This window comes from Neomonachus schauinslandi, chromosome 3 (genome assembly GCF_002201575.2).
Source record: "Neomonachus schauinslandi chromosome 3, ASM220157v2, whole genome shotgun sequence".
Lineage (NCBI taxonomy): Eukaryota > Metazoa > Chordata > Mammalia > Carnivora > Phocidae > Neomonachus > Neomonachus schauinslandi.
Window position 1 is genome coordinate 74,560,991 of NC_058405.1, and position 25,295 is coordinate 74,586,285.

The 25,295-nt window shown below is 36.9% G+C and overlaps 1 protein-coding gene across 1 annotated transcript in view; it reads left to right on the forward strand.

Moving 5' to 3' along the window:
* LOC110570205 (phospholipid-transporting ATPase IB-like) overlaps positions 1-25,295 on the forward strand; it is a 180,179-nt gene that overhangs the window by 25,042 nt on the left and 129,842 nt on the right. Inside the window, 4 exon segments of the mRNA XM_021678187.2 lie at positions 9,993-10,062; positions 18,696-18,823; positions 19,697-19,808; positions 23,200-23,365. Of these exon segments, the coding sequence (XP_021533862.2) occupies positions 9,993-10,062; positions 18,696-18,823; positions 19,697-19,808; positions 23,200-23,365 (476 nt within the window).

A 25,295-nucleotide genomic window follows, 5' to 3' on the forward strand; every position in this document is an offset into this window, starting at 1 on the left:
GACTGTAATAAGAGATGAGGAAGGACACTATATCCTACTTAAAGGATCTATCCAACAAGAAGATCTAACAATTGTAAATATCTATGCCCCTAACATGGGAGCAGCCAATTATATAAGCCAATTAATAACAAAAGCAAAGAAACACATCGACAACAATACAATAATAGTGGGGGACTTTAACACCCCCCTCACTGAAATGGACAGATCGTCTAAGCAAAAGATCAACAAGGAAATAAAGACTTTAAATGACACACTGGACCAAATGGACTTCACAGACATATTCAGAACATTCCACCCCAAAGCAACGGAATACACATTCTTCTCCAGTGCCCATGGAACATTCTCCAGAATAGATCACATCCTAGGTCATAAATCAGGTCTCAACCAGTACCAAAAGATTGGAATCATTCCCTGCCTATTTTCAGACCACAATGCTTTGAAACTAGAGCTCAATCACAAGACAAAAGTCAGAAAGAACTCAAATACGTGGAGGCTAAAGAGCATCCTACTGAAGAACGAATGGGTCAACCAGGAAATTAAAGAAGAATTAAAAAAATACATGGAAACCAATGAAAATGAAAACACAACTATTCAAAATCTTTGGGATGCAGCAAAGGCAGTCCTAAGAGGAAAGTATATAGCAATACAAGCCTTTCTCAAGAAGCAAGAAAGGTCTCAAGTATACAACCTAACCCTACACCTAAAGGAGCTGGAGAAAGAACAGCAAATAAAGCCTAAACCCAGTAGGAGAAGAGAAATAATAAAGATCAGAGCAGAAATCAATGAAATAGAAACTAAAAGAACAGTAGAACAGATCAACGAAACTAGGAGCTGTTTCTTTGAAAGAATTAACAAGATTGATAAACCCCTGGCCAGACTTATCAAAAAGAGAAGAGAAATGACCCACATCAACAAAATCATGAATGAAAGAGGAGAGATCACAACCAACACCAAAGAAATACAAACAATTATAAGAACATATTATGAGCAACTCTATGCCAGCAAATTAAATAACCTGGAAGAAATGGATGCATTCCTAGAGATGTACCAACTACCAAAGCTGAACCAGGATGAAATAGAAAACCTGAACAGACCTATAACCACTAAGGAAATTGAAGCAGTCATCAAAAATCTCCCAAAAAACAAAAGCCCAGGGCCAGATGGCTTCCCAGGGGAATTCTACCAAACATTTCAAGAAGAATTAATACCTATTCTTCTGAAACTGTTCCAAAAAATAGAAATGGAAGGAAAACTTCCAAACTCATTTTATGAGGCCAGCATTACCTTGATCCCAAAACCAGACAAAGACCCCATCAAAAAGGAGAATTACAGACCAATATCCCTGATGAACATGGATGCAAAAATTCTCACCAAAATACTAGCCAATAGGATCCAACAGTACATTAAAAGGATTATTCACCACGACCAAGTGGGATTTATCCCTGGGCTGCAAGGTTGGTTCAACATCCGCAAATCAATCAATGTGATACAATACATTAACAAAAGAAAGAACAAGAATCATATGATCCTCTCAATAGATGCAGAAAAAGCATTTGACAAAGTACAGCATCCTTTCTTGATCAAAACTCTTCAGAGTATAGGGATAGAGGGTACATACCTCAATATCATAAAAGCCATCTATGAAAAACCTACAGCGAATATCATTCTAAATGGGGAAAAACTGAGAGCTTTCCCCCTAAGGTCAGGAACACGGCAGGGATGTCCACTATCACCACTGCTATTCAACATAGTATTGGAAGTCCTAGCCACAGCAATCAGACAACAAAAAGAAATCAAAGGCATCCAAATTGGCAAGGAAGAAGTCAAACTCTCACTCTTTGCAGATGATATGATACTTTATGTGGAAAACCCAAAAGACTCCACCCCAAAACTGCTAGAACTCATACAGGAATTCAGTAAAGTGGCAGGATATAAAATCAATGCACAGAAGTCAGTGGCATTCCTATACACCAACAACAAGAGAGAAGAAAGAGAAATTAAGGAGTCGATCCCATTTACAATTGCACCCAAAACCATAAGATACCTAGGAATAAATCTAACCAAAGAGACAAAGGATCTGTACTCAGAAAACTATAAAATACTCATGAAAGAAATTGAGGAAGACACAAAGAAATGGAAAAACGTTCCGTGCTCATGGATTGGAAGAACAAATATTGTGAAGATGTCAATGCTACCTAGAGCAATCTACACATTCAATGCAATCCCCATCAAAATACCATCCACTTTTTTCAAAGAAATGGAACAAATCATCCTAAAATTTGCATGGAACCAGAAAAGACCCCGCATAGCCAGAGGAATGTTGAAAAAGAAAAGCAAAGCCGGCGGCATCACAATTCCGGACTTCAAGCTCTATTACAAAGCTGTCATCATTAAGACAGCATGGTACTGGCACAAAAACAGACACATAGCTCAATGGAACAGAATAGAGAGCCCAGAAATGGACCCTCAACTCTATGGTCAACTCATCTTTGACAAAGCAGGAAAGAATGTCCAATGGAACAAAGACAGTCTCTTCAACAAATGGTGTTGGGAAAATTGGATAGCCACATGCAGAAGAATGAAACTGGACCATTTCCTTACACCACACACAAAGATAGACTCCAAATGGTTGAAAGACCTCAATGTGAGACAGGAGTCCATCCAAATCCTAAAGGAGAACACAGGCAGCAACCTCTTTGACCTCAGCCGAAGCAACTTCTTCCTAGAAACATCGCCAAAGGCAAGGGAGGCAAGGGCAAAAATGAACTATTGGGACTTCATCAAGATAAAAAGCTTTTGCAAAGCAAAGGAAACAGTCAACAAAACCAAAAGACAACCGACAGAATGGGAGAAGAGATTTGCAAATGACATATCAGATAAAGGGCTAGTATCCAAAATCTATAAAGAACTCATCAAACTCAACACCCAAAGAGCAAAGAATCCAATCAAGAAATGGGCAGAAGACATGAACAGACATTTTTCCAAAGAAGACATCCAAATGGCCAACAGACACATGAAAAAGTGCTCAATATCGCTTGGCATCAGGGAAATCCAAATCAAAACCTCAATGAGATACCACCTCACACCTGTCAGAATGGCTAAAATTAACAAGTCAGGAAATGACAGATGTTGGCGGGGATGCGGAGAAAGGGGAACCCTCCTACACTGTTGGTGGGAATGCAAGCTGGTGCAGCCACTCTGGAAAACTGTATGGAGGTTCCTCAAAAAGTTGAAAATAGAGCTACCCTATGACCCAGCAATTGCACTACTGGGTATTTACCCCAAAGATACAAAAGTAGGGATCCGAAGGGGTACGTGCACCCCGATGTTTATAGCAGCAATGTCCACAATAGCCAAACTGTGGAAAGAGCCAAGATGTCCATCAACAGATGAATGGATAAAGAAGAGGTGGTATATATATACAATGGAATATTATGCAGCCATCAAAAGGAATGAGATCTTGCCATTTGCAACGACGTGGATGGAACTGGAGGGTATTATGTTGAGTGAAATAAGTCAGAGAAAGACATGTATCATATGATCTCACTGGTATGAGGAATTCTTAATCTCAGGAAACAAACTGAGGGTTGCTGGAGTGGGGGGTGGGGTGGGAAGGATGGGGTGACTGGGTAATAGACACTGGGGAGGGTATGTGCTCTGGTAAGCGCTGTGAATTGTGCAAGACTGTGGAATCTCAGATCTGTACCTTTGAAACAAATAATGCAATATATGTTAAGAAAAAAAAAAAAGAAGAAGAAGGTAGCGGGAGGGGAAGAATGAAGCGGGGGAAATCGGAGGGGTAGACGAACCATGAGAGACGATGGACTCTAAAAAACAAACAGGGTTCTAGAGGGGAGGGGGTTGGGAGGATGGGTTAGCCTGGTGGTGGGTATTGAGGAGGGCACATTCTGCATGGAGCACTGGGTGTTATGCACAAACAATGAATCATGGAACACTTCATCTAAAACTAATGATGTAATGTATGGGGATTAACATAAGAATAAAAAAAAAAAAAGAAAATGACTAATAAACTAAAGTTCTGGTAAGATTAATCAGGGAAGAAAAGGAAAGGCACCAGTACACAATACTACAAAATTGAAAAGTTGGTATAATTATAAGTGCATCAGAGATTAAAGAAATGAGAGGATCTTATGAAAGTTTTATAATCACATTTTAGCATTTAAATGAAGTGCATAAATCCATAATATACTTACCAGAACTTATTCTAGAAGAAATATAGAACCTGAATGGTCCTATAATCATTAAAGATACTATGTAGGTAGTAAAAAAAAAACCCCACAAAGAGACTATCAGGACCAGGCATTGTAACTGTCAAATTCTATCACACACTCAATGTAGAGAAAATACCAATCTTCCAATAAATTGCTCAAAGTAACAGAAAGAATACCCTCTGATTAATTTTCTGAGGCTGGTGTAATCTTGACACAAAAATTTAAAGACAGAATGATAAAGGAGATTTACAAGTCCATTTTGTGGTTAATTTTAGTATAAAAATGTTAAAACCTGGGCGCCTGGGTGGCTCAGATGGTTAAGCGTCTGCCTTCGGCTCAGGTCATGATCCCAGGGTCCTGGGATCGAGTCCCACATCGGGCTCCCGGCTCAGCGGAGAGCCTGCTTCTCCCTCTGACCCTCTCCCCTCTCATGCTGTTTCTCTCTCGCTCGCTCTCTAAAAAATAAATAAAAATCTTAAAAAAAAAAATGTTAAAACCTGACAATATAAAAGATGGTAATATGATCAAATGGGGTTCATCACAGGAATGTAATTTGTTTTTATAATAAGGAGTCGGACTCCATTTTTGGATGTTTGCTGACAAATTTTAAACCTCCCCTCCTCTTCCCCTCCTGCCACACATCTGGCCTGGTTGACAGGAAAGCCTCGGTGTTCCCTCCTTTGGCACCTTGTAAATAATAAACCTTCCCACTCTTTTGGTGTGTTTGTAGCATCAGTTTTGACACTCAAACCAAATCTTGGGTGGGGGGTGCTTGATCCTGCTTCTGAAGGGTGACCACAACAGTTTCATTATTAGGAAATGAAAGAATTGCACTTTAGTGCATTTTCACTTTGGTAGATTAAAAGCTAAAAAACATGATCATATCAATAGAAGCATTTCAAAATATACAACATTTGTGATAAAAGCCCCTAGAAAATGGGGCGCCTGGGTGGCTCACTCGTTAAGTGTCTGCTTTCGGCTCAGGTCATGATCCCAGGGTTCTGGGATCGAGCCCCACATCGGGCTCCCTGCTCTGTGGGAAGCCTGCTTCTCCCTCTGCCACTCCCCCTTCTTGTTTTCCCTCTCTTGCTGTGTCTTTCTCTGTCAAATAAAATCTTTAAAAAAAAAACCTCCTAGAAAACTACCAATAAAAGGGAACTATCTTAACCCAATCAAAGGAAAAAACTGGTATCTATGGAGTAAAAAAAAATAAAATTCTCATTATTTGTAGATGACATTATTGTATACAACCCCCCCCAATTTTTATGGATTATAAGTGACCAATATATTGCTTAGTGATACACATAAATGTAGTAATGAAATTATAAAGAGAAGGGAATGATTATCACAAATATTAATATAGTAGTTATCTCTGGGAGGAAGAGAAGAAAATGCAATTGGGGGACCTTTCAGGTACTATAGTTTCTTCTCTTGTAATATATATAGCAATAAAACAGTATTTTGTTCTCAAAATATAACATTCATTCTATAAACTCTTTTGGATATATATTTCACACAAAAAATAAAATTTTATTTTTGTTATCTTTCAAATCTGTAAGAGATACATATAAAATTTACTAAAATTCACCTTGTTTGAAAAATTAGTCTTCTATATTAAAAATAATTTAAAAGTAGGAACCACCTTTATGGTATGAATATCTCATGATCAAATTTAGAGACAAAATTTTTTTAAATAGGGGCTATTGATCTAATGGAAAAGCTTTATCATTTGGAACAGATCTTTTCTATTTGTTCTTGGTTCACACTTCTCTCAGGGAAAAAAAAAAGCTTATGATTCCCACATGGTAGTTGTAAAAATAGAAAGATAAGAAGGGTGAAAATATGCTTTGAAAGTAGAAACACCAATATAAAGTTCTAAGCCAGTTGGGGCTTGAACAAAATCATGGTAATATGATTGCTAGACTGAGTACATTTGAGTATTTCAAATTTGGAAGAGGAGTTTCACAGGCTTTTTAAAAAATTTAATTTTTTAGAATAGCTAATTCACACATGCGTTTCAAGTTTTAAAATGTGAAAAAAGACATCCAGTGACATCTCCTTCCCTCCTGTTTCCCTGCCATCAGACACTCAGTGCTATAATGTTCCCGTGTATATTTCCAGGGATTTTTTTAGGTTTATAGACAAATACATCTACCTATGCTCCCCCCTTGTATTCTGAAAACTTTAAGTTTTCATTTATAAATGTATCAAAATATCTTCTTTTTCTAGTTTTTTTAAGGTGTAAAGTTAAGGTTATTAATTTGAGATTTTTCCTCTTAATTTTTTTAAAATGTAGACATTTACAGCTATAAACTAGACTCTAAGCACTGTTTTAGTTGCATCTCATAGGTCTTGGTACATGGTATCTTAACTCTCATTCACCTCAGAGTATTTTTTAACTTCCCTTTTTATTTCTTTTTGATCCATTGGTTATTGAGTAGTGTGTTCTTTAAATTCCACTTTACTTGGGAGTTCCCCAAATTTATTTCCCTATTAATTTCTAACTTCATCCTATTGTGATCAAAGAACATACTTTGTATGATTTCAGTCCCTTAAATTTATTGAGGCTTGTTGTATGGTTAACATATGATCAATCCTAGAGAATGTTCAATAGGCACTTGAAAATAATGTATTTTTTTGGGCACCTGGGTGGCTCAGTCGTTAAGCATCTGCCTTCAGCTCAGATCATGATCCCAGGGTCCTGGGATTGAGCCCCACATCGGGCTCCTTGCTCCGCGGGAAGGCTGCTTCTCCCTCTCCCACTCCCCCTGCTTGTGTTCCCTCTCCCGCTGTATCTCTGTCAAATAAATAAATAAAATCTTTAAAAAAAAAAAGAATGTGTATTTTTCCAGTGCTTTGAATAGATCATCCTCATGCCTTCTTTCCTACAAGGTTTCTTTTTTTTTTTTTTTTTTTTAAGATTTATTTATTTGAGAGAAAAAGAGCAGGGGGAGGCAGAGAGAATATCAACCAGACTCTGCGCTGAGCACAAAACCCAATGTGGAGCTCGATTTCATGACCCTGAGATCGTGATCTGAGCTGAAACCAAGAGGTGGACGCTTAACTGACTGCACCAACCAGGCACCCTGATCCTCCAAGGTTTCTGCTGAGGAATGATATATAGTCTTATCTAGCATCTCTTGAAAGTGGTGAATAACTTTTTCCTCTTGCTTTCCAGGTTTTCTCTTTGGCTTTAACTTTTAACAGTTTGATTATTTGTCTAGGTGTGGTTTCTTTGAGAATATTTTACTTGAAGGCTTATTTGTTGAGCTTCTTGGATGTGTAAATTAATGCTCTTCATCAGATTTGGGAAGTTTTGGGGAATCATTTCTTTAAATATTTTTTCTGCCCCTTTCTCAATTCTCCTTTTGGGACTCCCATTATATGTATGTTGGTATGTTTGTTCATGTCCCACAGGTCTCTGAGGCTCTGTTTATTTTTCTTTATTCTTTTAAATTTTTGTTTCTCAGACTGAGTTATCCCAATTGACCTATCTTCAAGTTTGAGTCTTTCTTCTGTCTGCTCAAATTTGAGCAATGAATTTTTCATTTCAGTTATTGTACTTTTCTTTTTTTTTAATTTGACAGAGAGAGCACAAATAGGGGAGCAGCAGCAGAGGGAGAGGGAGAAGCAGGCTCCCTGCCAAGCAGGGAGCCCGATGCAGGGCTTGATCCCAGGACCCTGGGATCATGACCTGAGCCGAAGGCAGATGCTTAACAACTGAGCTACCCAGGCGCCCCTCAGTTATTGTACTTTTCAACCCAGAATTTCTATTTGGTTTCTTTATCATTTCTATTTTTTTCTTGATATTCTCTATTTGATGGGACATGTTCAAATATGTTATTTCTTTCAACATAGTTTCCTTTATCTATTTGCATATAGTTAGCACATCTGATTTACAACTTTGTCTAGTAAAGTCAATGTCTGGATTTGCTCAGGGACACTTTCTATTGACTGCTTTTTAATCTGTGTATGGGTCATACTTGCTTCTCATGGTTTTCATGTCTCATGGTTTTTTGTTGAAAATTGAACATCTTAAGTAATATAATGTGGCATCTCTGGCAATCAGATTCTCTCTCCTCCTCAGGATTTATTTAAAAAAATTTTTTTAAAGTAGGTTCCCTGCCCAGCATGGAGCCCAATGCACGGCTTGAACTCATGACCCCGAAATGAAGACCTGAACTGAGGTCAAGATTTGGAGGCTTAACCAACTGAGCCACCCAGGCACCCCACCCAGGATTTATGTTTGTTGCTTTTCATTACAAGTTTTTCTTTTAGGCCTTTTGGTTAGTCTATTGTTTCTCCTAACTATTATACATCACCTCAGACAACTGCAATGTTAAAACACTTTCCTGTAAATGTTCTCAACAAATCCCCACCACTGTTTACCCAGGATTTTAGCACTGGGTAAGCTCTGGGTCAGGTCAAATAAAAACAAATCCTTCAAGTGGGACCTTCCAGAGAACCATCAGGTGAAATAATGACTATGGGAACAGGCTTTGAATGAGGTCTTGTTCTTTTATGCTCCCTCCAGTATTGGGATTGTGGACTATTATTTTTTAAAGCTGTCACTGAGCCAAAAGCAGGAAGTGGGAGTAGGGCAAGTTAAAATATTACAAAGCTCACTTTTTTAAAAACCAATATTCAGCTTTTTTTTTCTTGAATAAAATCTCCTTGGGTTGATTTAAGTATTTAGTTAATTTTCAGAGTTCTGAAAAAGTTGATTCTCATAATTTTTGCCAGTTATCTCATTGTTTTATAGAAGAGAAAGTTTTTGGAAGTTCTTACTTTGTTATATCACTGGCATCTTTAATGAAGATATATTTTTATTTTGGGGGTATATGGTCTTGGCTGGCAAGATTGATACAGATTGTTTTACTTTAAACTTGATATTCAGTAAATGAGATACAGTCAAAAGAGTAAGACAGAAATCAAGACTAAGTAAACTTTAATGACATTTTTTGTTATTCTTTGTGGCATTTCCCCCCAAACAATTAATTTTCATGAGTAAATTGCATTTGATATGGAGTAAAATCTGGCAAGGCAAATGTTCGTTAATTCAGTGTCTTGATTTCTTAATGGGTGAGGTTAGATAGAAATAGAGAAGCCCAAATATAGTGTTTGTCTGAGAGACTCTGCTCTGTCCAGAGTTATCCTGAAGATTTGATTCTCATTATAAAGGCCGTAGAGGGGTACCCGGGTGGCTCAGTTAGTTAAGCATCTGCCTTTGACTCAGGTCATGGCCCCAGGGTCCTGGGATCGAGCCCCATATTGGGCTCCCTGCTCAGTGGAGAGTCTGCTTCTCCCTCTCCCGCTGCACCCCCCCCCAGCTCATGCTTTCTCTCTTAAATAAATAAATAGATAAATAAAATCTTAAAAAAAAAATAAAGGCCATAGAGCCTGAGCCATTGGGAACTACAATGGACCCATTTTAGAAAATAACAGAATTTTAGGTTTGACTTTAGTTGTGACACTGGTTTGTTCTGAGCTATATAACATCTTCTATTCACCCTCAGCCATTTCTCTTTTTGGGATTAAAGAGTAAACACACAGCTTTGTGAGGGTAGTTTTCCACTACAAGATGAATTTTAGGCTGGTAGTATCAGACTGCTAATTTCTCCTGAAAAAGTAATTGTAGTTCTTTCAGTTTTGAACAGTCCTTTCAGCTGTTGATGTAGATCCCATTTCATTGTTTACATTATTGGGAAATTAATTTTTGAAGAGATATTAATTCAGTGTTATTTGCTTTATCTTCCTTAGTGAACCTCAAGTAACCTGTTACGTTGCAACCTCTAATCTGGATGGGGAGACAAATCTAAAAATATGGCAGGTAAAGACACATTTTTAAATCCTAATTTTGTGCCTAAGCTCACAATGTCAGGTTTTGTCAGGTACCAGTTATTATTATTTTTTTCATGAAGAAAAGTATGTCACTACTGTTGTATAGATGTAATTCATCCTCACCAGTTATTTAGAGGATACTTTAAAAAAAATAAGTAGGAACTAGGTGATACAGTACTAGTGTAAGAAAAAAAATGTCCTATAAAATTCAGGTCATATAAAGGATAACATGCCTTTGTGCAATTTTTTGAGGATATTTTTGTTAGTGCTTTGGTGGTAAAACTACTGTCATGATAAATATCATAACTAGATTAAAGGGGTATAAAGGAGCTCTGAGTATATACCACTGCTTTTTATTTTATACCACTGCTTTTTAAACATTTGAATTTCAGAGTAACTTGTGATTACGAATGGAAGGAGATAGTTTTCTAATTAACTTCCTATTAATGGAAAAAAGATAATCTTTAAGATAATTGAGTCTTTGCTTTATCACTTTGCTTCCGTAAGGAAGTCCCTGAGTTTACACTTGACTATTTACATGTCTGCTAATCTTTTTTTGCAAACTTTAATTTGATTGAAATGAAAAAAAAACATATTTAGAATTTACTAAAGTAATATATTATCTTCATAAAAATAATATAAGTAATACAGAAACTTAGTCTATTAAACCTTATCTCCACCTTCCAAATCCCACCTTTATTCCCAGTACTAATTGTTGTAATAGTTTGGTGGTACCTTCTTATTTTTAAAAATGCAATTGTAGACTTCTGCTTCAGGGGAAATGAAGCAGACATACTTTCTTCTATTTTTCCTGCTAAGTACAAGTAAAAACTTTGGTCATTATATAGGAAAACAAATATGAGAAGACACTGAAAGAGTGATAGAAGAAGGTAGATTGTGGGACCTTGGAACCCAGGGAACAACATGGTGGTGAGCTCCCTGGGTGTTCCTTTTGTCATATATACTAGGCTTGGAACTGAAGAAACCAAAAACCCAGAAAAACCAATGGACACAGACCAAAAAATGCCCCAGTAAAAGCCTCCTTTCTCTTGTCAAAGGACCAGGAAAGGGGCAGCCAGCAACACAGAAAGTTTGAGACAATGGCCACTCCATCCCAGCCAAACACCAGAGTAAAAATTTGGCCCCACTCCTACCGATGCCAGCAACGGTTGAGCACCCAACTCCCCAACAAGGATGGTGCCAGAGAAACCAAGTAAGAAGCCAAGACTTTGATTCTGTAATAAGGATGGTAATAAGGCCATCCTCTCTTTTCACTGTGTCAGTGAAGACTACATGGACAGCAGTAATAAGGCACTCCAACCCCTTCAGTCCAGGGAGGTAATGATGGAGGCCTACAGGGGAGCCAGAACTCCCGCTCCTGCCCAGCTATAACAAGGAGCTCCTCCATTTGGTTGTCAACAGAGGCCAAGTGTGCAACTTGCCTCTCTGTCCCCCATCTTGCAGTAATGAGGCCACGCCTGCTTCCCTTGTCAGAGTAGTGTCAGAGGAAGCCACCTAACACAGAAAGCTTGGTGATATCCAGATCTTATATTACCCCAAATATCCAGATTTCAATAAAAAGTCATTCATTATGCCAAAAACCAGGAGGATCTCAAACTCAGTGAAAAAAGACAATCAATTAATGCTAAGACAAAGATAATGAGGTGTTAGAATTATCTGACAGAGATTTTAAAGGCTCCATCAGGGAAAGAGTTTCACTGAGCAACTACAAACATGCTTGAAACAAATGAAAATATAAAAGTTCTCAACAAAGAAACAGAATCTCAGCAAAGCAATAGAAGACTTAAAGATGGCCCAAATGGAAACTTTAGAACTTAAAAGTACAGTAAGTACTTAAGGCATCAAAAACTCTCAAGGGATGAGTTCAACAGCAGAACAGAAGGGACAGAGGAAAGAATCCATGAACTGAAAGATAAAACAATAGGAATTTCCCAACTTGAACAGCAGAGATAATAGGCTGAAAAGGAAATGGACAGAGCTTCAGAGACCTGTGGGAATATAACCAAAGATCTAACATTCATGACATGAGATGCTGGAAGGAGAAGGGAGGAGCTGAAAAACTACTAGAAGAAATGGTTGCTAAAACTTCACAAATTTGCCAGAAGACATAAACTACAAATTTAAGAAGCTGAACAAGCCAAAAAAGGTTGACCCAAAGAATCCATACCAAGACACATCATAGTAAAACTTCTGAAAACAAAGAAAAAAATATTTTAAAGCAGTGCGAGAAAAAGGACCCTACCTCTAGGGGAAAGACCCTTTGTGTAACAGCAGATCTCTCGTTAAAACCCATGGAAGTCAGAAAGAAATGGCATAACATTTTTAAAACGCTGATAGGGAAGAACTGTCAGTCCAGGATCATGTATCCAGCAAACACCTTTTTCAAGAATGGAGAGAGAATTAAAACATTCTCAATTGAAGGAAAAATAACAGAAGTTGTTGTCACAAGGCCCACTGTCAAAGAATGGCTAAAGGAAGGTCTTGAAACACAAAGGAAACCATAAAAAAGGAACGAACATAAGGAAGAAGAAAGAAGGAACATGATAAGCAAAAATAAGGTTAAATACAGTAAGCTTTTTTTCCTTTTGAGTTTCCTAAATTATGTTTGATGGTTGAAGCAAAAATCATAAGATGATCTAATATGGTTCTAAATGTGTGAGTGAAAATATTTAAGATATATAACAGGGAAGGGTAAAGAGACATAAGAGGAAGCAAGGCTTCTATATTTAAATTTGTAAAATGATGATACAAATAAACTGTGAGAAGTTACTTATAAATAATGTAATGCCTGGAGCAACCACTACAATAGTTATACAAAGGAAGATACTAAAAACACTATCAATAAACCAAAACGGAATCCTAAAAAATGTCCAAGTAACCCAAAGGAAAGCAGGAAAAAGCAAAAAGCAAAACCAGAGAGGACAAACAAAAAAAATCAATAATTCTATTAAATGTAAATGGTATTAATACACCATTAAGTTTTGAATTAAAGTAATATCTAATGGATTAAAAGCATGATACAACTATATGCTGTCTATTCAAAACTCATTTTAATTATATAGGCAGGTTAAAAGTAAAAAGATGGCACGTGGGTGGCTCAGTTGGTTAAGCGTCTGCCTTCTACTCAGGTCATGATCCCAGGGTCTAGGATCCAGCCCCATGTGGGGCTCCCTGCTCAGCTAGGAGCCTGCTTCTCCCTCTCCCTCTGCCTCTCTCCCCTACTCATGCTCTCTCTCTCTGTCTCTCTCAAACTCTCTCTCTCTCTCAAATAAATAAAATCTTTAAAAAAAAGTAAAAAGATGGAAAAAGATATATCATGTAAAGATTAATTAAAAGAAATCAGGAGTGGCTATATTAATATCAGATCAAGTAGACATCAGAGCAAATGAAATAGCTAGAGACAGGAACATTTTTTTCTTATCATTATACAATGATAAGAGAGTCAATCCACCAATAAGACATAGCAATGCTAATGTGTGTATACATCAAAAAACAGAACTGCAAATATGTGAAGCTAAAAGTGATAGAACTTAGAAGATAGACAAATCCACATTTATAGCTGGAGACTTCAGCAACCCCCTCTCATTAATTGACAGAACAATTAGATCGAAAATTCTTCAAGATACAGAACTATATGCCATTAATCAACAGGATCTGTTTGATACTTATACAACATTCACCAATACCCAACAAAAGAAAAACACACATTCTTTTCAGTGTGCAAGGAACACACACCCTGTGTCATAAAACAAGCCTCATAAAATTAGAAGAATTGAAACCATGGAGAATGTGTTCTCCAACCACGGTGGAATAAAGCTAGAAATCAGTGACAAAGATAACAGAAAAACCTACAAACACCTGAAAAAGGTAAACTGAATAGCTCAGTACCTACTAAGGAAGTTGAATTTATAATTTAAAAGCTCCCCCAAAAGAAATCTCAAATCTCAGGCCTAGGTGGTTTCACTGGAGATTTCTAACAAACACACAAAGAAAAATTAACATCAATTATACACAGTCTCCTCCAGAAAACAGAAGAGAGGGACTGCTTCCCGACAAAGCTGTTATTACCCTGATATCCAAACCAGACAGAGACAGTGGAAAAAAACAAAACCCAACAGTCCAATATTCCTCATGGGTATAGCCACCTGAATTCTTCAAAAGTATTAGTAAGTGGAATTCAGCAATATATGAAAAGAGTTATAAAGGTTTATTCCATGTACTCAAGGCTTGTTTAATAATTGAAAATCTATCCATGTAATCCACTATTTTAGGCTAAAGAAGAAAAATCACATGATAGTATTAATAAATGCAGGAAAACATCTGACAAAATTCAGGGTCAATTCATGATAAAAACTTAGAGAAATGTAGAAATAGAGGGGAACATTCTCAACTTGGTAAAGAACATCTACAAAAAAACTTAGAGCTAATATTAAAATACATGTGGTGAAATATAAGTGGTAAAGACTAAATTCATTCCCCCTGAGACAGGAAACAGGCAAGGATATCTGCTCTCACTATTCTTGTTCACATAGCACTGGAAGAGTTAAAAAGTCCACTAAGAGGAAAACAAGACATACAGATTGGAAGGGAAGTAATAAGACTGTCTCTATTTGATTTTGACATGGTTGTCTACATAGAAAAGTTGTCTACCTAGATTCCCAAGGAATCTAAAATAAACTGAAATAATGTGTTTTTGGCAAGGAGATAGGATACCAGATAAATATACAAAACCACTTGTTTTTTTAAAAAAGATTTTATTTATTTGATAGAAAGAGACAGCGAGAGAGGGAACACAAGCAGGGGGAGTGGGAGAGGGAGAAGCAGGCTTCCTGCCGAGCAGGAAGCCCGATGCGGGGCTCGATCCCAGGACCCTGGGATCACGACCTGAGCCGAAGGCAGACGCTTAATGACTGAGCTACCCAGGTGCCCCTACAAAACCACTTTTATCTCTGTATAGTAGCAATAAATGTGTGGACCCTGAAATTAAAAATGCAGTATCGGGGCACCTGGGTGGCTCAGTCGGTTAAGTATCTGCTTTCAGCTCAGGTCATGATCCTGGGATTGAGCCCTACATTGGGCTTCCTGCTCAGCAGGGATTCTGCTTCTCCCTCTCCCTCTGCTCCTCCCCCGACTCCTGCTCCTGCACATAAAATCTTTAAAAAAAAATACGGTATAAGTACTCAAAATGTGAATTAGGGGGCACCTGGGTGGCGCCGTTGATTAAGCATCTGACTCTTGGTTTCGACTCAGGTCATGATCTCAGGGTTTTCAGATCAAACCCCGCATAGGGTTCTGCACTTGGTGCAGAGTCTGCTTGAGACTCTGTCTCCCTCTGCCCCTACACTTTCTCTCTCTCTCTCTCTCTCTCTCTCAAATAAATCAATCTTTAAAAAATATGAATTAAGTGTAAATCTAACAAGATAGACAGGATCTGTATGCTGAAAATTTCATTACAATGTTGATGAAAGAAATTAAAGAAGATCTAGATAGATGGAGAGAGAAACAGTGTTCATGGATTGGAAGACTCAATACAGTAAGGATGTTAATTCTCCCCAAATTGACATACAGATTTAATGCAACTCCTATGAAAATACCAGCAAGGTCTTTTGTAGAGATAGATGAGCTTATCCTAAAATATGTACAGAATGGCAAAGAAACTGTAATAGCTAAAACAATTTTGAAAAAGCAGCATAAAATGGAAGGAATAAATCTACCTGATTTCAAGTCATTTTTTAACTACAGTAATCAAGAGTGTGTAGTTTTGGTAAGGGATAGACACACAGCTCAATGCAGCAGAACAGAAAAGCCAGAAATAGATCTACACAGATATGCCCAAATGACTTCGTCAAAGGAGCAAAAGCAATTCACTGGAGAAAAGATAAACTTTTCAACAAATGGTGCTGGAGCAATTGTATGTGCATAGGCAAAAAACAAATTAAAAAACACTTGACCTAAGTCTCATACTTTATACAAAAGTTAACTAATAATTTATCATAACTTAAATGTAAAATGTAAAACTAAAAAACTTTTAGAAAAAAAATTGGAAAAAAATCTTCAGAATTTAGAGTAGGCCAAGATTTTCAGAATCAATACTAAAAATGTGATCCCGAAAAGGAAAAATTGATAAATTGGACCTCATCAAAATGAAAAGCTTTTGCTTTTGAAGAAGATAAAAGACAAGCTGAAAACTGGGAGAAAATATTCGCAAACCACATATCTGACAAAGGATTGGTATTTCAAATATATAAAGAACTCTCAAAACTCTACAGGAAAAAAAAAATAGCCAAACCAAACAATTCAATTAGAACATGGGCAAAAAAAGACATTTCATGGAACAGGATATAAAAATGGCAAAAAAGCACATGCAGATATTTTCTACATCATTAACCATTAGGGAAATGCAAATTAAAATCAAAGTGAAATGTTACTACATACCTATCAGAATGGCCAAAATTAAAATAGTTCCAACACCAAATTCAGGTAAGGATGTGGAGAAACTGGATCATTCAAACACAATGGGAATATAAAATGATACAGCCACTTGGGAAAACATTTTGGCGGTTTTGTATAAAATTAAACATGCAAATATTATATGACCCAGTAATTGTACTATCCCAGAGAGATGAAGAGCTATGTTCACAGAACAGACAACCTTTATGCAAATGTTTATAGTGGCTTTATTAGCAATAGCCAGCTATCCTCTAGCGGGTGAATGTTTGATTGTGATACAGCTATACTTATTTTTGTTTATTTATCTTAAATCCAGATACTTTACTAAACTCTCTTACACATTTTTATGATTTTTAAGTCAAGCAGATAGCATTTTTGGGGTAACAAATTCTTTCTATAAAAGTTGGTTCATTTCTGGTGTTTATTTTTCAGTAATCATACTTAATTTCTTTTTTCCCCAGTCATATGGTATTACCCAGAAACTCCTGAGCAGTTCAAATAAATTTGGTAATAGAACCTAGTCTCTTCTTGATCCTGACTAATATGGAAATGCTGTAACATTTTATAGTTAAGTGTGGATAGTTGCTTTTTGTTTGCTTTTATCAAATTTGTGAAGTGTTGCTAAGATTTTTTTTTCTAGAATGCATGTTAAGCTTTTTACTATTTTTTCTGCCTCTATTGATAGGATAATGCTTTTCTTTTTTAATTCATTAATATATCACTCTTGAGCATCTGTTTTTGAGTGTACTGGTAATACATATTTTCTTTTTCGGGGAAATATTTTTTCATGTTGTTTGTTCATTTTTCTATTGGGATATTTATATTTTTATTGGTTTATAGGATTTCTTTACATATTTTTCTTACTAATTATTTGTCAGTTATATGACAAATATAAATCTAGAGAATGTCTCATTGCAATAAGATGATCTCAACTTTCCAGAGAGAAAAAGCGGATCATCTTCAGGAGAACAAGAATCAAATTGTCAGGGCACCTGGGTTGGTAACTTGGTCTTATACTTTATTTAAGGCATCTTTTGATTAACAGAAGTTCATCCCAAACTGTTTCAATGTAGGTTTCTGAGTGTCAAAACTTCCAAGATATTGTTTGCATGCCTGAAAATATTTGCATTAAACTTTCACATTCGTTTGATATTTGGGAAATTTAAAGGTCTAAATTTAAAGGTCTTTTATTTAGATAACTAAAAGTAAAAATTCACTGTCTTCTTATATCTTGTATTGTTGTTAAAAAGACTGATGACAATTTGATTCTTTTTTTTTTTAAAGATTTTATTTATTTATTTGAGAGAGAGAGAGAGAGAATGAGAAAGAGAGAGAGCCCGAGATGGGGGAAGGTCAGAGGGAGAAGCAGACTCCCTGCTGAGCAGGGAGCCTGATGTGGGACTGGATCCTGGGACTCCAGGATCATGACCTGAGCTGAAGGCAGTTGCTTAACCAACTGAGCCACCCAGGTGCCCTGACAATTTGATTCTTGTTCTCCTGAAGATGATCCGCTTTTTCTCTCTGGAAAGTTGAGATCATCTTATTGCAATGAGACATTCTCTAGATCAGTGTTTCTCCAAGTGTGATCCCTGGACCAGCACCATCACCATACTTTTGGAAATACAAATTCTAGCGACCCACCCCAGACCTACTGAAAAAAACAAAACAAAACAAAAAACAACAACAAAAAAACCCTCGGGGTACATCTCAGCAGTCTGTATTTAAAGACTTCCAGGTGAATCTGATGCATGCAAATCAGGTGATGCATGGAATCACTATTCTAGATCCTTGCTACTCTAAGCGTGGTCCAGAGTTCAGCATCATCAGCTACATCCATAAATGTATCAAACATGACATGATGTTTGGTTATAGTGACTGTGCTTTCAAAAATGTTATTTTCATATAGAGATGATGAAAACTTAACTTTCCTACATCTTTCAACCTTATTAAAATTATTTGCAAAATGCTGGCATGGCAAAGTTTTCTAACAAAGTTTATGTTAAAGTTTCATGTGCGTAATTTGTTACCTGATAAGTGCAGTACATTTTTAAACCCTGATTTTCATAATTTTCTTTTATTAACTACTCGAGACATTGAACTTTGCTATTAAAATTTAATTTTCATGTTTTTAACTTTGACTTTATTTTACAGGCTTTGTTAGAAACAGCTGAAATGCAAACAGAAAAACAATTGTCAAGTCTATCAGGAAAAATAGAATGTGAAGGACCTAATCGTCATTTCAATACGTTCATTGGAACCTTGTATCTAAATGGTAAAAGGTATCATCTTTCACTTCTCAAACCTTTTTTTTTTTTAATGGAACATAAAAAATGGCAGTTTTTCTTTTCTTGGTTGGTAACATTTTAAACCTTTATACTTTTTCATTTTTTACTTGACTTTGAAATACCTGAGGCATCAATATATTGTTTTTTAAAAAAGGAATTCTTAAGTTTAAGAGGAAAGTGTATGACATTTTCTTAATCAGCTTACCTGCAAATGGAAGGACTAGAGAAGTCAGGTCCAAGTTCCCATTGCAGACAAGCACTTAGCACATCCCTTGGGGTAAATTAGTGGAAAGAACAAGGTTTTGAAAGTCATCCAAGGAGAGAAGCCACTAAGGATTTAGTTTGATAACGATGAAGGATTTTTCCTAATTTCTACTCCATTTCTACTTAGCTTCTACTTTAGACTTTCACAAAAACATCTTTTATATAGTGAGTTGGGCTGTGCTGGAGGGGAGGAGGACAAGTAAATATGGCAGACTGAGCTTGCTTTGTGTGCTCTGAATGACCACATATAATCTTTTCTATAGATTACCAAATTGGCACACAGGTACTTATTCCTCCACCTAATCTTCCTTGACAATAAGATTTATAGTCACCGTAGGTATCAGAGGTATTTTCTCTCCAAAATTTTAGTCAACATACTTTTTTGGGTTAGTGAGAAATGGATGATAAAACATTGTTTTTCCATGCTCTTTTAGAAGGAGGCACTTTCTATGAAGACACATTTGTTTTTATTGCTATTTCCCCCCAGTGTTGAACTTGACAAAAGAAAATATATATAAGGTGAAAGCTTAGGCTTGCTTTACATTGTGAAAAGAAAAGAAAAAACTTTTTGGTTAATTTATAAATGCTCTTCTTTATTTTTAGCCCTGTTCCAATTGGGCCTGATCAGATCTTGCTAAGAGGTACACAACTTAAAAATACTCAGTGGATCCTTGGTATAGTTGTTTACACTGGATTTGAAACCAAATTCATGCAGGTAAAATAATTTGTGATGACAGATAGTATTGCCTCTAGATTTTTTCTTCTTTTAGGAGGTGAGGGATTTAGTGTTTATCTCTTAAATTTAGGAAGCTTATTTCTGGGGGCAGCTGGGTGGCTCAGTTGGTTAAGTGTCTGCCTTTGGCTCAGGTCATGATCCCAGAGTCCTGGGATCAAGTCCCACATTGGGCTCCCTGCTCAGCGGGAAGTCTGCTTCTCCTTCTGCCCCTCCTCCTGCTCATGCTCTGTCTCTTAAATAAATAAATAAAATATTTTTTTTAAAAGGAAGCTTATTTCTGTTTATTAGCCTGAAGTTTGAAGGGAGGTCCATATTTCATTTTAGTCTATATGGCTCCCATTTATGGTAAGATTATTTTGGCCAAATGACATTAGAAGTTCTATGTAAATTCTTACTCTCATGTACCATTCCTCTCAATCATCTTGCTTTCTTTTTTTAAATTCTATAATGAACAAATATTTAATAATATGTGTACAGACACACACATAAACATGCAGAAAACACTTTGTGTTGGCAAAAATGGTATCAATCTGTACAGACTATTATATGAATTGCTATTTAAGACTTAAAATTACATTCTATATTAACATATGGAGGGGTGCCCGGGTGGCTCAGTCGGTTGAGCATTGGACTCTTGATTTCGGCTCAGGTTATGATCTCAGGGACGTGGTAGGATTGAGCCCTATATCAGGCTCCACGCTTAGAACAGAGTCTGCTTGAGATTCTCTCCCTCTCCCTCCACCCTTCCTCCCACTTGTGTGCTTGCTCTGTCTTAAATAAATAAATAAATAAATCTTTAACATGTGGAAATAACATAGTTACATTAGAGAGTCTAGGGTAGAGAAACTATTATAAATATTGCTGCAGTGAACATGGATAGTTGCTTATTTTTTTCACAGAAGATAGATCTCTAGCATTGAAATTGTTGAAACAAAAGGCAGCATATTTTTTTAAAGTTTTTATTTAAATTCCAGTTGGGGAGAGCTGGTTGGGGGGATGGGTTGAATAGGTGATAGGGATTAAGTGTTGTGATGAGCACCAGCTGTTGTGTAGAAGTGTTGAATCACTAAATTGTATGCCTGAAAATCAATCACGGTCTTTGTTTTGGAGTAGGAATTTTTGCATGTTTATTATTCACGAGAAGTAACTTAACAGTAAGTCTACCCATTATACCATCTGCTAAAATACAACATTTGGCTTTGACTATTCCTTCTACAGATATCTCTTTAGTACTTTTGTAATGCCAGACACTGTGCTAAGACCTTGGGGTGTAGTAGGCCTGTTGCCTGTCCTTGAGTTACTTGCAGTGTGTGAAGGAAGACAGTCAAGGTAACATAATAGCAAGAGGTCACTCAGGAGGGGTAAGTATAGGATGCTCCGTGTCTGCACAGGCACTCCATCCAACCTGATGCTGAGGCTGTTGTGGGGAAGTAGCATGTAAAGCAAGACCTGAAGGCTGAGAAGAATACATGGGAGTGTCAAGGGCATGGGGAGGTTCAGAAAGAAAGGGAGGCAGGTGGGACAGCACTAGGCCAAGAATTGGCATGTGCCTTATTGGGCAGTGCAACACAGTGTGACTGATGGCAGAGAAAGAAGGCATGGAATGGGGACAGACTAGTCTGAGGAAAGTTGGAGGCTGTACGACTGAAGACCTGGGTACATTTTCTTGCAAAGCTATGGCTGGTCTGTGACATTCCCCTGTGTTTGCTTCCCAATTTCTTGTCTCACTTTTCTTTTTCCTCTCATTCTTCCTGCCCTGGGATTGTACCCTGCAATAACGCATTAATGGGTAAGATTTCCTTATACTCTGTATACTAGAAACCCCAGACTAAGACAGTGATATAAACACAGTCTATCCCCAAAAAGAAGTTTGTATTTGGACAGGGAGCCAAGGGTAACGTAGAACACACATAATCATGACCCGTGATTCAGTTGTAAACTGCTCCACCCTCAAACAGTACACTTCAAATGACCGCACTGGCTTACTTAATTGTCCACCTGGTAATACAACACTGCATCTCAGATTTCACTGTCTACTGTTAATGGAAGAAGCCCACTCCATTAGCCCCCCAGTATGGCTTGTCTGTGCTGCAGCTCATTGGAAAGTGCATCCTTCTCTATGATATTTTGTGGATGTAAATCATTGCAGAAGTTTATTATACATGTTGATTGTGTCATTTAAGAATAACAGAAATCTCAAAGAGGGCTTTTGCATGACTTCAGAAAAGAAAGAACTAGTAAATGTCAGTATTTCCTTATTGAAAGATTTTAAGTACAACACCCTTAGCTGAAAACTGTTCTGTATTGTATTACATTTGAAGACATTACTTATACAGGTTAACAAAAGAGAAGGAATGACATGATTGCTTTGGAGATATTATACATAAGTATATATATACTTATATATATGTATACATATATTTATATATATGTATATATGTATATAAATTATGTGCACACACACACGGATGTTCTCTAATACTAGGCTTAATGCAGTTAAACCTAGGATTTTAAAAAATCTTACTCATATGCTTTGTAAAAAAGTTGAGTAATTTAGAGTACTAACTCATATTTTCATAACTTGTAGACTTTGAGGATTTATGCTTCTACATTTAAAAAAAAATATAGAAATGGTAAACTTAATCTGGCAAAGTGTGATTGAAAAGTTAAATATTTATATCTACCTATATCTGTATATATCTATATGCTTGCCAATTATATATGTTATATATTAAAAAATTAAATACACATATATTTGCCAATATTTCAGTAGACCTCAGCAGACAATTATCAGAAATTTATGGGCAAATCTGAAATGCTAATAGAAAATTATTATTTGAAACTCTCACTGTATCCCTAACCCAGAGCTTTGGTTTCCCTAAAATATGCATGTGTCAGAGCAATTATTGTACTGGTAAAATCTTGAATATTTTCCCAACAGACTCAGATGAAAGGTATCTTTCTACGGTTTTTAAACCAGAAATAATTCAATAAGTATAAGTAGTAAAACCAACAAATTAGTATGGTCTTTTTTGGGGGGGTTCTGTACAGAAGATCACCTAGACTGATTTACCACATTTGATTTTTTTTTTTTTTAAACCCTAGAACTCTGGGGTGATAGATCATCTGTGTGAATATGTTCTTTGTGAATTAGTAAAAAATGCTTCAAGGACTGAAGTGGAAAAGCCATGTCATTCAACAATATGGCACACTTTTAGTCTTGGTAGTTATTTGGCAAAAAAAAAAAAAAGTGTGCTATTTTTCAGCTGTTAGGATTTTGACCTCTTCTTGTCATCAGAGTATTCATGAATTATAATTTGTTTGATTGTTTTTCATTCTTTTTGGTGTGTGTGCATGTGCTGTTATGCACAATTCTATCAAATTGCCTCTCAAGAGATCAAATGTTGAGAAGGTGACCAGTGTGCAGATCCTGGTGTTGTTCCTGCTGCTCCTGGCCATGTCCTTGGTGAGCTGTTTGGGAGCCATACTCTGGAATGACTGGTACGGAGAAGTCATTTGGTACATCAGGACGAAGGGTAAATGTCCAAGGGTGGTAAGAAGCTACCGTTTTGGGAGTTGTAATGCTGTAACCCTGAGGATTCACCTGAGTTTAGAAACAATGTTTCCTTCTTAAGATTGTTCTGCCAGTTCCGCATAATCTTGGCATTCCAGAATAAAGGAGAGGGAGGAGTCAAGGCAGAGGAATGAGACTGAGCCAGACAGACAAGGCCCACATCACTGCCTCTACCACCTAGCCACCAGAAGTTGGACAAGGCTTTTTACTTCTCTGGGCTTCTCTTTTTACTTCTTCTTCCCTCATTTGAAAATGGCAATAATACCCACCTCACTGGGTTAGTACAGTGCTCTGTGGACAATGAATGATGCCAAGAAAATGACTACAAGGGGCCCCCCCGAAGGGGATTCAGTGGTTAAATTGACCAGAAGGTCAGTAAAAGATTTAAAGGTAAACTATCCTTGGCATTAAAAGTTCAGTCTTTTTTTTTTTGCTTATGTCTTTCCATGTTTTCAGAATTAGCTGTCATACATCTTTCTGCCTTTTCTCATCTATCAGCTGAGGATTTTAAATTTTTCTAACTTCCTTTGAGAGGATCTGTCTGGGAGCATCTTAAAGAAGCTAAGATAAAGACTTTGTAGATTGGATAAAAAAAAAAATCAAAGATTCATTCTTATGCAATCTGGATTTCTAGATGGTACCTATCCAGTTTTTATCTCAAGCTTTTAGATTTTCAATGATTTCAAAAAAGTAATCTCAATTTAAATGTGCTTGTTTAATTTGTCCGAGCTCAGAGCCGTGAATATTATCTTATTTTGAAACAGACACAAATTCTTACAGAAGTCACTGATATTTTGTTGCAGATAAAATGTGTCAAGTTCTGCATAGCCTACAAATGACCTGTTCTTTCTTTCTTGATCAGACTTCTTGAAAGAAGAGACAACCCTCATTGTTTCTATTTTCTTGCATCCTGGTCACTCTTGGGTCCATTTCCATCTGCTGTCCACTTCAACCAGTCTACTGGAATTGTGGCTCAAGGGTAGGAATCAATTCCCAGTTGCCAAACCCAGTGGTCATTTTTTTAAGTGGGATCTAATTGGACCCCTGCCACCCTCTTCTGATATATTTTTTAAACCATCTCTTCCCTATTTGATTCATAGAAACTTTCATCCGCCTTTTAAATGCTGGTATTTTTCAGGATCCTAGGTTCACCAGGAATGTCTCAACTTGGGTCCATAAATCCTAAAAATTTTGTGAGAACTTCATTCATATATGTATATGTGCATGTTGTTTTCCTGCAGAAGGGCCTTCACTGGCTTCACCGGCTTATTATCCTGTCCAAGAAAATCCTTCTAAGAGAGCTCACTTGCTCTAATAATTTCATCTGTCATCCATCAGTTGATGTCTTCTACCTGTTTGCCTCCAGCTCAAATCACTCTCTGAATTATTAACTCATTGTTGTCTGGACATTACTTTCCAGGTATCATGTAGACTTTTTTTTTTTTTAATTAATTTAATTTTATTATGTTATGTTAGTCACCATGCAGTATATCATTAGTTTTTGATGTGGTGTTCCATGATTCATTGTTTGCGTATAACACCCAGTTCTCCATGCAATACGTGCCCTCCTTAATACCCATCACCGGGCTAACCCATCCCCCCACCTCCCCTCCCCTCTAAAACCCTCAATTTGTTTCTTGGAGTCCATAATTTCTCATGGTTCGTCTCCCCCTCTGATATCCCCCCCTTCATTTTTCCCTTCCTTCTTCTAATGTCCTCCATGCTATTCCTTATGTTCCACAAATAAGTGAAACCATATGAAAATTGACTTTCTCTGCTTGACTTCTTAATTCAGCACGTACAAAACTAAATGCATCTTTTTTCCCCCAAACCATTGTCTTTTTTCAGTATTCTCCATGTAAATTGTAGGTACTCCATCCAACCATCATCCA